This window comes from Euphorbia lathyris, chromosome 7 (assembly GCF_963576675.1).
Source record: "Euphorbia lathyris chromosome 7, ddEupLath1.1, whole genome shotgun sequence".
Lineage (NCBI taxonomy): Eukaryota > Viridiplantae > Streptophyta > Magnoliopsida > Malpighiales > Euphorbiaceae > Euphorbia > Euphorbia lathyris.
The window spans coordinates 59273925-59287090 of NC_088916.1; the positions used below are offsets into that span (position 1 = coordinate 59273925).

Consider the following 13166-nt stretch of genomic DNA (forward strand, 5'->3'; position numbering starts at 1 on the left):
CCAATGCCTATCATATAACATTGTCGAACTGGCTTGGTAAAATCTCACCAGCATTCAACATCCGTGACCTTAGTCCATGGAAGCCGGATGGTCCTTTGGAGTTCAAACAGGGCGAATCGGTGCCGAGTTCTTTTAAAGAATGAGAGAATGATGCGGACATCCTAACTGAGATCACTGATCACAGGCGCTCTGGCGAATCCCCAGATATCAGACCCACGGAGGTTATACCTAGGAGGGCGGATCCCCAAGACAAGCAAGCTGGGCGAATCTAGGAGTACGCAAGGAGGCGTATCAATATCTACCCTGGGCGGATCTCAAGGCTTACTTCCTCCCGAAGTAATTCACCAACAACCCTGACAATCCGTACCCGTACCAATGTACTGTTTGTCGGGGCGTATCACCTATTTTACCCTTTTAGGGATAGCCTTATTGTAACCCTAGTAGGGGTAATCCTTGTCTTTTGTTATCATTAAGGGGAAGTATTTAAACCCTCATTTTGTAAGAATGACGGCAACTTTTATCAATCAAACATTATTCTCTTTGAGAACCGAGGTTTATACCTTGTTATTGGGATTCACTCCTTCTAGTTTAGCTAGAGAAGAAACTCTTTGTTGGTTTACGATTAAAACCTCCATTTATCGCTTTTAATCTGTATCAAAATATTTGGAATCTAAAAATGTATTAAAATTCATAAAAAGTACAAATCATTAAATTTTGTAAAAATAAATAAATCATTCCTCTTTAGTTAAAATTCTATAAAAAAGTAGTCAATTATTTTTAAAATTAATTTAATTTGAATTATCATTAAAAAATATATATTAATTTCAAATATACATAATATAAATTTTTTTCATAGCATGATATAAAATTATTTAAAAGTAAATATGTCAATTTATTTATTTATCTAAATTATATAAAAGTTTCATACCCCGTGCATCGCACGAGTTTTCGACTAGTTTTTATTTAATTTCATAGGCTTTTATCGAACCAAGATTTTATCAACCCGAGCTTTTATTTGATATTCAATTTAGTTTTATCTTTAATAATATATTTATTTATTATTGATATTATTAAATTTATTAGAACCATTATTATTATTATAAGTTTATTAATGTCTAATATTATCATTAAAATTATTTTAAAGTCTAATATCATAATTATTGTTAAGTTCGGTTAACTTCGGTACCATTCAGCTAAGTTCAGTAGCATTCAGTTCAGTTCAGTTTTTTTCAGCGATAAAGAACATAGGCTAAATATAACAACATCCGTCTAAATAAGGGCTAAAAGCTTGAAAAATGTATGTAAATTTAATATTTTGGGTCGTGCAAAAAGAAAAAAAGGAACAAAATAAAGAAAGATGCGCCAGAGCTGCGCGGGTCACTGGTTTCAATCAACCTGTGTACCGGAAGTCACAATCAACCCCAAAATCCCGTGTGCGTTAGTTAAAGCTGAACCCACCATCAAGCTCTATCTGATTCGCTTCGCACCTCTTTTCTTTTATTACGCTTAAGGTCCATATTTCTTCTTCTTCCTTATTCATTCTCTCTCTCTCTACACTCCAGGTATCTTTGACATTCCATTTTATTTTCCATCTCTAGATGATCCAATTCTTATTCCATTATAATTTAATTTAGATCATTTGACCATCATTTGATTGGTTATATGCTCAAAAGGGAATCAATGAGAAAGTTCTTCGACTTTACTAATTTCGGATTTCATTTTCTATCTTGCTGATGTTCTCCTATTCTTTCCTTTTAGATGGCTTCATCAGCGCTAATCTGCGAAACTCAGCCATGGAAGGACTTGAAGGTAGAAAACATAGAAGAACGCTTCTTACTTTGTGTTCATATAGTCGTTAATCGGTATTTGATTGAGTAAAACTCTACCAATTGCGCAGGCTCATGTTGAGGATGTTAAGAAGACTCATTTACGAGATTTGTTGAGCGACACTGAACGATGCAAGTCGATGATGGTGTATGTTCCTTAATTGCTCTTCTGCTTGTTTATCTATTTTATATTGGTCTACTGCAGAATGGGAAATTATTTGAGAGTAATTGTAACTTGAATTGTATTTTTCATAGTGATTTTGATGGAATCACTCTTGACTACTCACGACAACAAGCCAATGTTGACACGATTGATAAGCTCTATAAGTTGGCAGAGGTGAAGTTGGGAAGTTTCCATGCTGGAGATTAGAGTATTTTAATTATATAATTTCTTATTTTAGTTCCCTGTTAATGCAGGCATCGCATCTTAAGGAAAAGATTCATCGCATGTTTAATGGGGAGCGTGTAAGTCATTTTCCATCCGTGATCTTCTAAATTAGCCTAAGCTTACTCATGTTTACATCAAGGCATTTGAGTTCCTTGTGTTTATATTTCGTTCTATAATTGACAATTGGACATAGGAAATTCATGTAGTTTGACTTCGCTTCTGATTCTCGAGATTGTGGTTTTACCAATATATATATACTTGTTTTTTTATGGCACTTTCAGATCAACAGTACAGAAAATAGGGCAGTGCTTCATGTAGCCCTTCGTGCTCCGAGAGATTCAGTTATAAACAGTGATGGTAAAAATGTTGTGCCAGATGTTTGGAATGTCCTTGACAAGATAAAGCAATTCTCTGAGAGGATCCGGAGTGGTTCCTGGGTAAGATATTGGTCATTCTTCTGAATTTAAGGTTGCATATTGAATTCCTGCCTCAGTTGCATGTAATGGGCAGCTGTTGTTAGGTTGGAGCTACAGGGAAGCCGCTGACTGATGTTGTTGCCGTCGGTATTGGTGGCAGCTTCTTAGGGCCTCTTTTTGTCCACACTGCTCTTCAAACAGGTCATTTGATGCTTCTTTTAAATTGCTGCTTGGGCTTCACAGTTGTTTTTTGCTTGATTGTCCTTGTATTGCAATCCCCCTTTTTTCTACAAGTCTATGTTGTCTTATGAAGAGACCTTGCCCAAAGCATTTATTCATTACTGATGACAAATTGCAGATCCAGAGGCTAGCAAATATGCAAAAGGCCGCCAGCTGCGATTGTAAGTATTTCCATCATTATGCCTTTATAATTCATTGGTTTAGTATCAATGGCACGATGGTGATTGGGAACACGATGCAAGGTTAGATGTGTTTTCAATTTCATTCACAATGCTGTGGTGTGACCTAATTTTGGCATTTGATGCAGTCTCGCAAATGTTGATCCAATTGACGTGGCTAGAAATATTACTGGCTTAAGTCCTGAAACAACCCTCGGTATGCATAATCTTTTATCTGTTATGTCTCATGTGTTATTGTCTATGTTTTAGTAGAGCTCTGTTCTCTTGCTATAATATGTAAGTGTGGGTTCCTTTGCCATGTATATGCAGTTGTTGTGGTCTCTAAGACTTTCACTACAGCTGAAACTATGCTGAATGCCAGGACACTGAGAGCATGGATTTCAAAAGAACTTGGGTGAGTGCGAAACCTACCCCAATTGCTTTGAAGGTCTGAATTAGGGCTTGTTACTAACTCTTAGGGGGAAAAACGGTGGTTACGTGAGTGAAATGCAGATGTGCATCATTTTAAGTGTTTCCAAATAAGTTGCATAGGACCTGCTGCTGTATTGACAACATATAGTCGTGCTCTTACACTCTCTTACAACAATCATAACTCAGTAGTTATTTGTAAATTTTTGCAGACCATCTGCAATAGCCAAGCATATGGTAGCAGTTAGCACAAATCTTGAGGTACAGTCTTTTTTATCCTTTCATTTGCAGTTTCTAATTCATTTTCAGTGGAAAACGGAGTCCTAAGTATTTTATGATTGTTTCTATTCCCATTATATCTTCAAGTTCATTGTTTTTTTTAAGTAAATGATTTCACTGGTTTCTTCACCCACAAGGTTCTGTTTCAGAAATATTTAGAAGAAATTGCAAAACCTTCCATACAAATGCCAGGGAAGAGCGAACCTCCATTCTTCATCCTTGTCATAATGCAGAGAGCCGTTTGATTTAATGAATGCAACTTTCTTATAACAGAATGATGTGTCATTGTAGATTGTGGTTGCCTCAACTAGTTGTCATCTTTCACCCATGATATCTAATTAGGAAATATGCCAGCCATCTATGTGTTAGGATCAATCAGTGGGTAAAATGTGCCATTGACAAAATAAGCAACAAATAAATTTTTTTTACAGACGATGTTTGAGTACAAAAATAATATTACGAGAGATTTCATATGTAGGTCTTCTTATCTCGTTTCCTTTTTAAATGCAGCTTGTCGAAAAATTTGGTATCGATCCTAATAATGCTTTTGCATTCTGGGACTGGGTTGGTGGCAGGTATAGTGGTAAGTTTCTTCCTTTTTTTTAGGATGGAATCATGCTGAATTTGATATTTGCTCCTAATTAGATTGTTAATTGCAGTTTGCAGTGCTGTTGGCATGTTGCCTTTGTCTCTTCAATATGGTTTCTCAATCATTGAGAAGTAAGTTGGGTACTCATTCTTTTAATCTTAACTATTATTCCTTTCTTGCAACGTATTGCATATACTGTGAACAACAATGGAAAAAAAAAGTGCTGAGAATTCCTAATCTCATACATTCATGCATAACTTGATCCCTATTCAATTCTTCAGTAGTGTTGTAGTTTCTAACTTATCTTCTGCTACTAATCTAATGAGTATTTATGGTTTATTTTCTTGTGATTTAAGTTAGTAAGATCTTGCCTTTTGTTCTGTTAAGGTTCTTGAAAGGAGCATCAAGTATTGATCAGCATTTCAGTTCAGCACCATTTGAGAAAAATATTCCTGTAAGACCCCTCAATGTGTTAAATCCTATTAGGTCTGTAGTTTTGTTTTTACACATCATTAATATTCAGCTATGTTTAACATTGTTGTTGATGGAGAACCGTGCAAAAAGTGGCTTGAAGAATATATAATTTTCGTCTCGTACCATTATTGCTATGCTGTTTCTCTTATTATTTTACTTTCTTTGGGCTTCAATTTCATTAAGTTCCTTCTCTATCTCAACAACAAAGTATATGGCCTTTGGATACTGTATGAGCTGTATAAGATTCTTTTTTTTTTTTAAAAGCTGTATAAGATTCTTAGTTTCTCTATTGTAACATTTTTCCTGCAGGTACTTTTGGGTTTGTTGAGTGTATGGAATGTCACTTTTCTTGGATATCCTGCAAGAGTAAGTACTTCTTATTTAAACAAGCACTTGATTTTTCGTAATTGCTTTATGATCTACCTATCACGTTTAACACATTCAAGTAATCCTGCAGGCTATCTTACCTTATACCCAAGCTTTGGAGAAATTTGCCCCACACATTCAACAGGCAAGTCTTAGGGAGATCATTTCTCTCTCTCTCAAATTTAAATGAGAACAATGAATTCAGTTGGTTTAACTACCTATAAACCTTATTAATTTACTTCAATTCAGGTTAGCATGGAAAGTAATGGCAAGGGGGTGTCAATTGATGGTGTACCACTTCCCTTTGGAACAGGGGAGATTGATTTTGGTGAACCAGGGACAAACGGTCAGCACAGCTTTTATCAACTAATTCACCAGGTAAACATTCAGATATACATTTAATATAAAGTGACATTTAATGCTGGACAACTGCATGAAGCCTTTTGATTTCGGTTTTTATTGAAACAGATATCAAGCCTGCTGAAATTTTCAGTTTATTGTGAAAGATGCTTTTTTGTTCTTGTGTAAAGTTCCAGAAATTAGCTTTATACTTTAATTTGGTTTTCCAATTTCATGAACATGTTTGACTTTTGGCATGACGACATAATTGTAGACATAAATAATGTTAAATAGTCTAAAAATCAATTTGGTTACTGAAACTGTTCTGTTACCTGCTGCTTCTCACTAAAATGGGGAAAAAAAATATCTTATCCCCTGCCTTTTCTTTTTTTCAACATTAACATCCAGTTCTGTTATGATACACGATATATTTTTTATATATGCTTAATAAAAAAAGAAAAGGCATGGGAGAATTGTTCAAGCATCGGATTGCTTTCGGTATTTAGGATCTATTATCCAAACGGATGGAGAAGTAGATGGAGATGTTGCTCATAGGATTAAATCTGGTTGGGCGAAGTGGAAGAGTGCTACGGGTTTCCTTTGTGATCCCGGCATGCCTAATAGATTGAAGGGAAAATTCTACCGCACGACAATCAGACCAGCACTGTTATATGGTACGGAGTGTTGGGCAGTGAAACACTGTCACATTCATAAGATGTCGGTGGCGGAGATGCCTATGTTGAGATGGATGTGTGGTCATACGAGAAAGGATCGGGTGAGTAATGAAATAATGAGGACAAAAGTAGGGGTTACATCTATTGAGAATAAAATGAGGGAAAACCGACTAAGGTGGTTTGGCCATGTAAGACGAAGAGCGCTTGATGCGCCGGTTAGGAGGACTGAAGAGTGGCAAAGGGATGTGGTGGTGAGGGGTAGGGGAAGACCTAAGCAAACTTGGAGGAGAGTGATATGAGTTTATTGGGGATTGAGGAAAATATGGTAGTGGATAGGACAGAGTGGAGAGAGAGAATTTGTGTCGCTGACATGACTTGATTTCACGGTTTTATATGATGGTTCATGTTAGCCGACCCCGAATCATTTCGGGACTAAGGCTTTGTTGTTGTTTATGCTTAATACATTCACATTTCTGTTATGCTTAATAATCTTCATGAGTGATTGATGGAGCTCTGCTCAAATTTCTAATCAATACTAGCTGGCTTATTGATTACGGATCAGTCAAGACTTTAGGATGATAGTTGCATCTGATTATACTTAAGAGGGAGAAACCTTTTGGAAACCCATGTGATGATATTTGGCAAATGCTTTTATGTTGTTGAACAATTTGAATATAAGAATTTCTGCAGAAGAGTACTTATGAAACCTAATTCTTAGATGATGTTAGAAAACGAATAAATTTTTAGGATTATTTTTCTTTTCTCCTGGGCAATTGCTTCAACATTCCGGACCTCATCATAAACTGTTTCCACAAAGTTGTGACGTCTTAGGCTCATGATTGTATAAAACTGACTTGTATGGCTTCTTATGTGAAGGACCATTAAAATTAGCTTTTGCTCAGTCCAAATAAGCTTCTATATAATTAACAATGCTCCAAATTGTATTTCTTCTCCTTTAATTTCAGGGGCGAGTAATTCCCTGCGACTTTATTGGTGTTGTGAAGAGTCAGCAACCTGTATACCTTGAAGGTATTATGAATCCTGAGAATTGGAGAGTCAAATTCAAAAGGTGTTTCCAATTGTGCTTATTGACATAAAATTTATCCGATTTAACAGGAGAAGTTGTGAGTAACCATGATGAGCTCATGTCTAACTTTTTTGCACAGCCAGATGCCCTTGCTTATGGAAAGGTATATAATTCCTTATCTCATAAATTTCTGCTGTTTTTGTAAGAATTATTATATAATAATGAGAAGTTATTCTTTAAAAATGTTGGCTAATATTGTGGATTAACGTAGATCATTATAAATTTCTAATTTTCAGTTATTACATTTCTATTCTTAAAACTCGTATATTTCTCTCTGGTTAGGAGATGTATAAAATTTGAAGATATTGTATCTACATAGTTTGTTGCAAGATACTTTTCCCTCTAATGATACTGAAATACTCCTCCGTTTCAAAAAGATAGTCCACATTTTAAAATTTATTCACTAACTACCTTAACTATATGTTTTTAAATCACGTAAAACGCTGGAAGTGAACTATCTTTTTGGGCCGGAGGAAGTAATTGTTATTGTCTGAAGGTTTGATTGTGAATTATTCTTTTGTAGACAGCAGAGCAGTTGCAAAAAGAGAATGTTGCACAGAATCTAATTCCTCACAAGGTTGAATCCTTGCAGCTTCTCTATAATAATGTTGCTTTATTTTTAGAAAATTATTTTTATTCACCCTTATCTTTTGCAGACCTTCTCTGGCAACAGGCCTTCTCTCAGTATTCTGCTTTCATCCTTGGATGCCTACAAAATTGGACAGGTTTGTGGTTTTCTATCATTCTTCTATGGAGCAAGTTATGCTTTCTAATTCTTCTTAAGCAATCCCGGCGTTCAGATTTAATGCTTTTATTGTGCATTTGTTGTGCTCTATTTTTGTTAATATGATGATGTACGGAAATGGATATTGGATTAGCATTCATATTTAGACATTAATTTATCTTAGAAAGTTCCCACCTGAAATTATTGATGACTATAGTATTGAAATCTACTTAGTGAATTTCGCCGGATACTTTATTCCATTTTATAGAATAGCTGTTTATGCTCATGCAGAAACAATCTATCTGTCTATATCTATCTTTATATGCTTCCTTGTCCGACAACATTCACCTTTTTGTTTCGTTTCAGTTGTTAGCAATATATGAACACAGAGTAGCAGTGCAAGGCTTCATATGGGGACTCAATTCTTTTGATCAATGGGGAGTTGAGTTAGGAAAGGTACGAGATTTAAGAAATTCTGCAGGGTTAAGTTTATTTACGATGCAAGCGAGCTATTCCAAGATTTGATATTTGCTTATCTGTTTGTTAAATAGTCACTGGCTACCCAAGTGAGAAAGCAGCTTAATGCATCTCGTACAAAGAAAGATCCAGTTGAGGGCTTTAACTTCAGCACTACAGCTTTACTGACAAAATACCTAGAGGTAACCGCAATTTTATCAATTATCAATGATGAAAGGATAATTAACCCAAATGTGATTATGGAAGAGTATATATATAACACTCGTTGACTTGGCAGGAAAGTTCGGATGTCCCAGCTAATCCTCAGACTCTTCTACCTCGGATATAACTGTTGAGCGTCGTTCGTGAGATTTCGGAAATAATTCAGCAGCTTTCTGGAAATCATAGACATGATCAAGTGACCTTTGTATTTAAGAGTTTTTTTTTTTTCCTTGTTTCTCAAGAAAAGCAAGGGTATCAGCAGCAGCTTTATCTGCAAATACTTTTTCAATCATCATGTACACTAGTTATCATGAGGCTGAATTTTTGTGTGAAATTTTGGGTACTTATCCTAAATAAATGGCATGTATTAAGAGCCTCTGGATCAGACATGTCTCATCTGTTACATGACCAAAAGTAATATAAGGCTATAATTAGGGACAACTCATCCGTTTTTTTCCTTTTTTTGCCTTCTTATATTGTATGCTCTGAGTTGTCCTTTTCAGCACTTAATTTGTGTTTTTGAGAATGAATTTGCAACTATTTCGTGTTTTGATACAAGCTTGGTTTGGACATTTCCATTTTTAATGTTTAGGCATTAGTTATTGATATAATACGAAATATATTAATGTACATGTGTTCTCATCTCATGTTAGCATAGGCATCCGGATTAAAGGAAGCTGTTGGATTAAAATATTAAAGGAAGTTGTCGGATTAAAATAAACAAGAATAAAATCTCACCTTAGACAGACCAATGGGATGTTACCAGCGTTTTTCTCGGATCGAAATTCTTCAATCTCGTCTAGGATTAGGAAATTCCAAATCAAATATGATACAAACTACTTAAAATGTGTCCATTATTTAGCTGTCTTTATGGATTTATATTTGGACACCTTATAACTAAAAAGCAACATCACACCGTCGAAGTAAATACACATCTATTGCAATTACTTTCAATTATTTAGTACTTTATCTAAACTATGTTAACTTAGACATCAGAGTAGGTTACCGGTCTCAGACACCAGAAAAGATCTTTTCAAACAACGAAACACGATCTCACAAATTTTTTCGTATCACTTATTAAAGAAAATGTACATTATTTTTTATTATACCGAGAAGACTTTAAGAGCAACTCTTTTATCCATATATTTTTTAAAGAATACAAGGAGTATTCTAAATTTTTCAACACCATCCATCACTTTCAGCTTTGCACAAACTAGTAAGCCCCGGCATCAATAAACTTAAATAATTGTCATGCTTTCTTAATGTCAACGGAACTTATAATTGGGGAAAACTTTTATAGGACACAATCTGCAGTTGAAGTCACAGCATATGCCAAAGCTGCATAAGCCATGAGGTCAAAGAAAATAGAATAGCCATCCCATTCGGGTACCTTGCAAGTAAAATAACATGTCAAGTAAAGGACAAAACAGCCTTATATTCAAGTCAACACCCCCAATAGCTCCTATTTTCTTCAACTTTCACCTCTCTGAAATGCATTCATCTCTTTATCCTTATCCGCCTCTACCACCATCTCCGCCTCCGCCACAGTCTCCTCCGCTTCCTTATTTAGCCATTTCAACTCTTATCTTGGTATACGTGGTTCTCTCATACGTAATCATCGATTTCATTGATCGAAACGAAGATAATAGGACGGGCTTAGGCATTGCAAAAAGCTCATTAGGCTTGTCTCTCCGAGACTTGCAAGCTCTGCCTTGGTTTCACTGTGAAGCAGATGTTGAAACTAGCTGTGTTATATGTTTGGAGGCATTTCAGAAAGGGGAGCGGTGCAGGTGTCTCCCTGTTTGTAACCATACATTTCATGTACGGTGTATCGATCTTTGGCTGCGAAAACGACTCTCTTGCCCGACTTGTAGATCGCCTTTTATCATCAACGTTGGATTCGACGCAGTCTGATTCCGAATTCTGTCATGTAATCTCTCATTGTTTTTACATATTTGTTCATTATTATCACTATCAGAATCATCAACTCAAATGCTTTCTTACTCTGATTATGTGTGTTTCAATGAAATCAATTAGTCTACTATATTTACAATGATCAATGGTAGCAACATCCAATGAAAAATTGAATTGCCTCACTAACATTGAATTATTTTGTACATTACAAGCTACTCCTATACAGAATTCAATTAAAATTGTCTCTGTGATTTACGGTTCCTCCATTTCTAAATAAAAATGTTGGCTTATTGTATGTTTGGTACCAGGGAACAGTCCTAGACATTTAGTGGCAAAATTAAAATTGTCAATTTCTAACATAATCGGATAAGTAGGATTTTAAATAAGCCGAGTTGCTCATGAGCGGCTCAACGTTTGGCTCAATAAAAGTTCAACTGTGTGACTCAATTCATAAACAAACCAAGTTTGAATACGGAAAACTCAACTTGAAAGCTCACAAGAAAACTCAGTTATAAGTTTATAAACAAGCAATAATATTATAATGTTTATGAGCAAACTAATAAACAAACTTTATTCAATTACAATACTAATAATAAGTTTTAAGACTATGTAATTATACATTCAAAAAATTCAAATGGACATAATTAATATGTTTTCAAACAAAAGTAACAAGTAGCTCACGAGTAAAGTCCGTAAATAAATAAACAAGTTGCTTGCGAATAGCTCACAAAACAAACAAGATATTGAGCACAAGCTTGAGCTGGTCCATTTTCTTACGAGCTAAACTTGGATTGACTCAGCTTGATTATAACCTTAGCTCGTCTGCAGCAAACAGCTTGACACGAAGCAGAAGGTATTTTACTAGGGTTGCTATGCTCACATCCCCCGACTCAAAATAAATCGAAGTGGTCTCGTGCGATCTCATACACGGCCATTGTCATTTTTATTGCATTTGTATCATGTAATTTATATAAATCATGTAACACAGTAACAACCCATTCTGACACCCTTGACCAAAATAGGTGATCATGTTATGTAATCTACATGTGTCAAATGAATCAAAATTAACACCCTAACTTAGGCTCTTTTTAGTGATTTTTTTCAGAATATGGTGATTGGTTCTGAACTGGAAATATGGCAACGCTTTCATGGGTTTTCATTAACATCTGAATAGATCATATATGCTTAGTGAGACTGCAAATCCATATCTTCTTCACAAAAGAACTTACAAAAACAGAGACTTACATTTTGATCTAATGCCAATGAGATGTTTGCCAATATTACTAAACCAACACATCCAAAATATAGACTCAAACACCAGTAGAGCCAAACCCTCCTTCACCTCTCAGAGTTTCATCCAAATCCTCAACTTCCACAACATCTGGAGTCATAATCCTCTCGATTATCAACTGAGCAATCCTATCTCCCTTTTTCACCTCAAATTCTGTATCGTAATGGTTGAATAATATAACCCCAACTGGACCTCGATAATCAGCATCTATAACACCGGCACCTACATCAATGAAGTACTTCCAAGCAAGTCCAGATCTCGGCGCTACATTAACAACATCAACACACCCCCAATTTCATTCTCACCTCATCTAGCCAAAATCAAACAAACAAACAAATAAATAAATAATTACCTATACGAGCATATGTTCCTTCAGGTACAGCAATGCTCAGATCTGTGGGAACGAGTGCTTTTCCCTTAGCAGGTACTTTGGTCTCAATCGCACTGAGAGCATAACAATAATTCAGTATCCTCAATGGATACGATTCATACGAAGAAAATGCAATTCAATTCGTGTAAATATACCTGGAAAGATCGTATCCGGCAGAGAGAGGAGAAGCCCTAGACGGCAAAACAGCGTTTTCGGAGAGCTTTTTCACCCTAAAGAAAGAGATTGGAGTGTCAGAGGCGTGCTGGACACCGTTCTGTTCAAGCTTGGGGATTTTAGGGGCTGGCTCTGCGATTTCAGGCCGATCGTTTTGGATTTCTGCTTGAGCCATACTGTTAAATCGAACGATTAGACGACGGCAGATGAAAGGAGGTTTGGGGAAAGTAATGTGAGAACGGAGGATGGGGTAAACTTGGATATTTAGTTTAAATAGAGAAAGAACCGGCAGGTTTTTCCAATTTATTATGGCGCCAAGGGTTCCCGCCATTGGTTTTCGGCGGGCGTGGGGTTTGAAAATTCGAAGCTAGTAAATCAAGATGGATGGAGATGATAGATGAAGGCAAAAAGTATCCTCAGTCCCCCTTAATCTTTTATTATTTGGTACATTAAACCCCTCTTCTTTCATTTAGTTACATTGAGATCTTGATTGGGTGTATCAAGCCCTTCGGTAATGCTTCAAACACTATTTGGCTGCTCACCTATTTAAACTTTTGTCATTTAGCCTTTGATCTATTATTTAATTACATTTGACCCCTAATCTATCCCAATTGGTAAATTCACCTAATTTGTATTAAAACTTAACCGATTCGTTATCTCGTTGATAAGTAAAATATTTTGACACTTGAATTTAATAGGTTTTGTTTTTATTTTTTTAATCTAATTAATTATTTCCACATAATGTGGCAA

The 13166-nt window shown here is 35.7% G+C and overlaps 2 protein-coding genes across 3 annotated transcripts; one reads left to right on the top strand and one right to left on the bottom strand.

Moving 5' to 3' along the window:
• Nucleotides 1–1389: 1389 nt before the first annotated feature.
• LOC136235754 (glucose-6-phosphate isomerase, cytosolic) lies at nt 1390–9125 on the top strand. 2 transcript variants are annotated; one of them, XM_066025739.1, is made up of 24 exons: nt 1390–1511; nt 1759–1809; nt 1898–1974; nt 2082–2163; nt 2244–2291; nt 2496–2651; nt 2735–2831; nt 2989–3031; nt 3178–3245; nt 3359–3443; nt 3670–3718; nt 4247–4319; nt 4396–4456; nt 4713–4779; nt 5109–5165; nt 5257–5310; nt 5415–5543; nt 7144–7207; nt 7295–7368; nt 7789–7842; nt 7922–7990; nt 8356–8445; nt 8541–8648; nt 8744–9125. In XM_066025739.1, exons 2-24 carry the CDS (start codon nt 1759–1761, stop codon nt 8792–8794), a joined length of 1707 nt encoding a protein of 568 aa, XP_065881811.1. In that variant the 5' UTR covers nt 1390–1511; the 3' UTR covers nt 8795–9125. The 2 variants fall into 2 exon arrangements, with proteins under 2 accessions (XP_065881811.1, XP_065881810.1); XM_066025738.1 differs by having other exon boundaries at nt 1425–1562.
• A 2638-nt stretch (nt 9126–11763) lies between these two features.
• On the bottom strand, nt 11764–12788 carry LOC136234889 (deoxyuridine 5'-triphosphate nucleotidohydrolase). Its single transcript, XM_066024386.1, has 3 exons — nt 12398–12788; nt 12225–12316; nt 11764–12136 (listed from the first exon to the last, which is right to left on the bottom strand). Exons 1-3 carry the CDS (start codon nt 12745–12747, stop codon nt 11892–11894), a joined length of 687 nt encoding a protein of 228 aa, XP_065880458.1. The 5' UTR covers nt 12748–12788; the 3' UTR covers nt 11764–11891.
• Nucleotides 12789–13166: the final 378 nt, after the last annotated feature.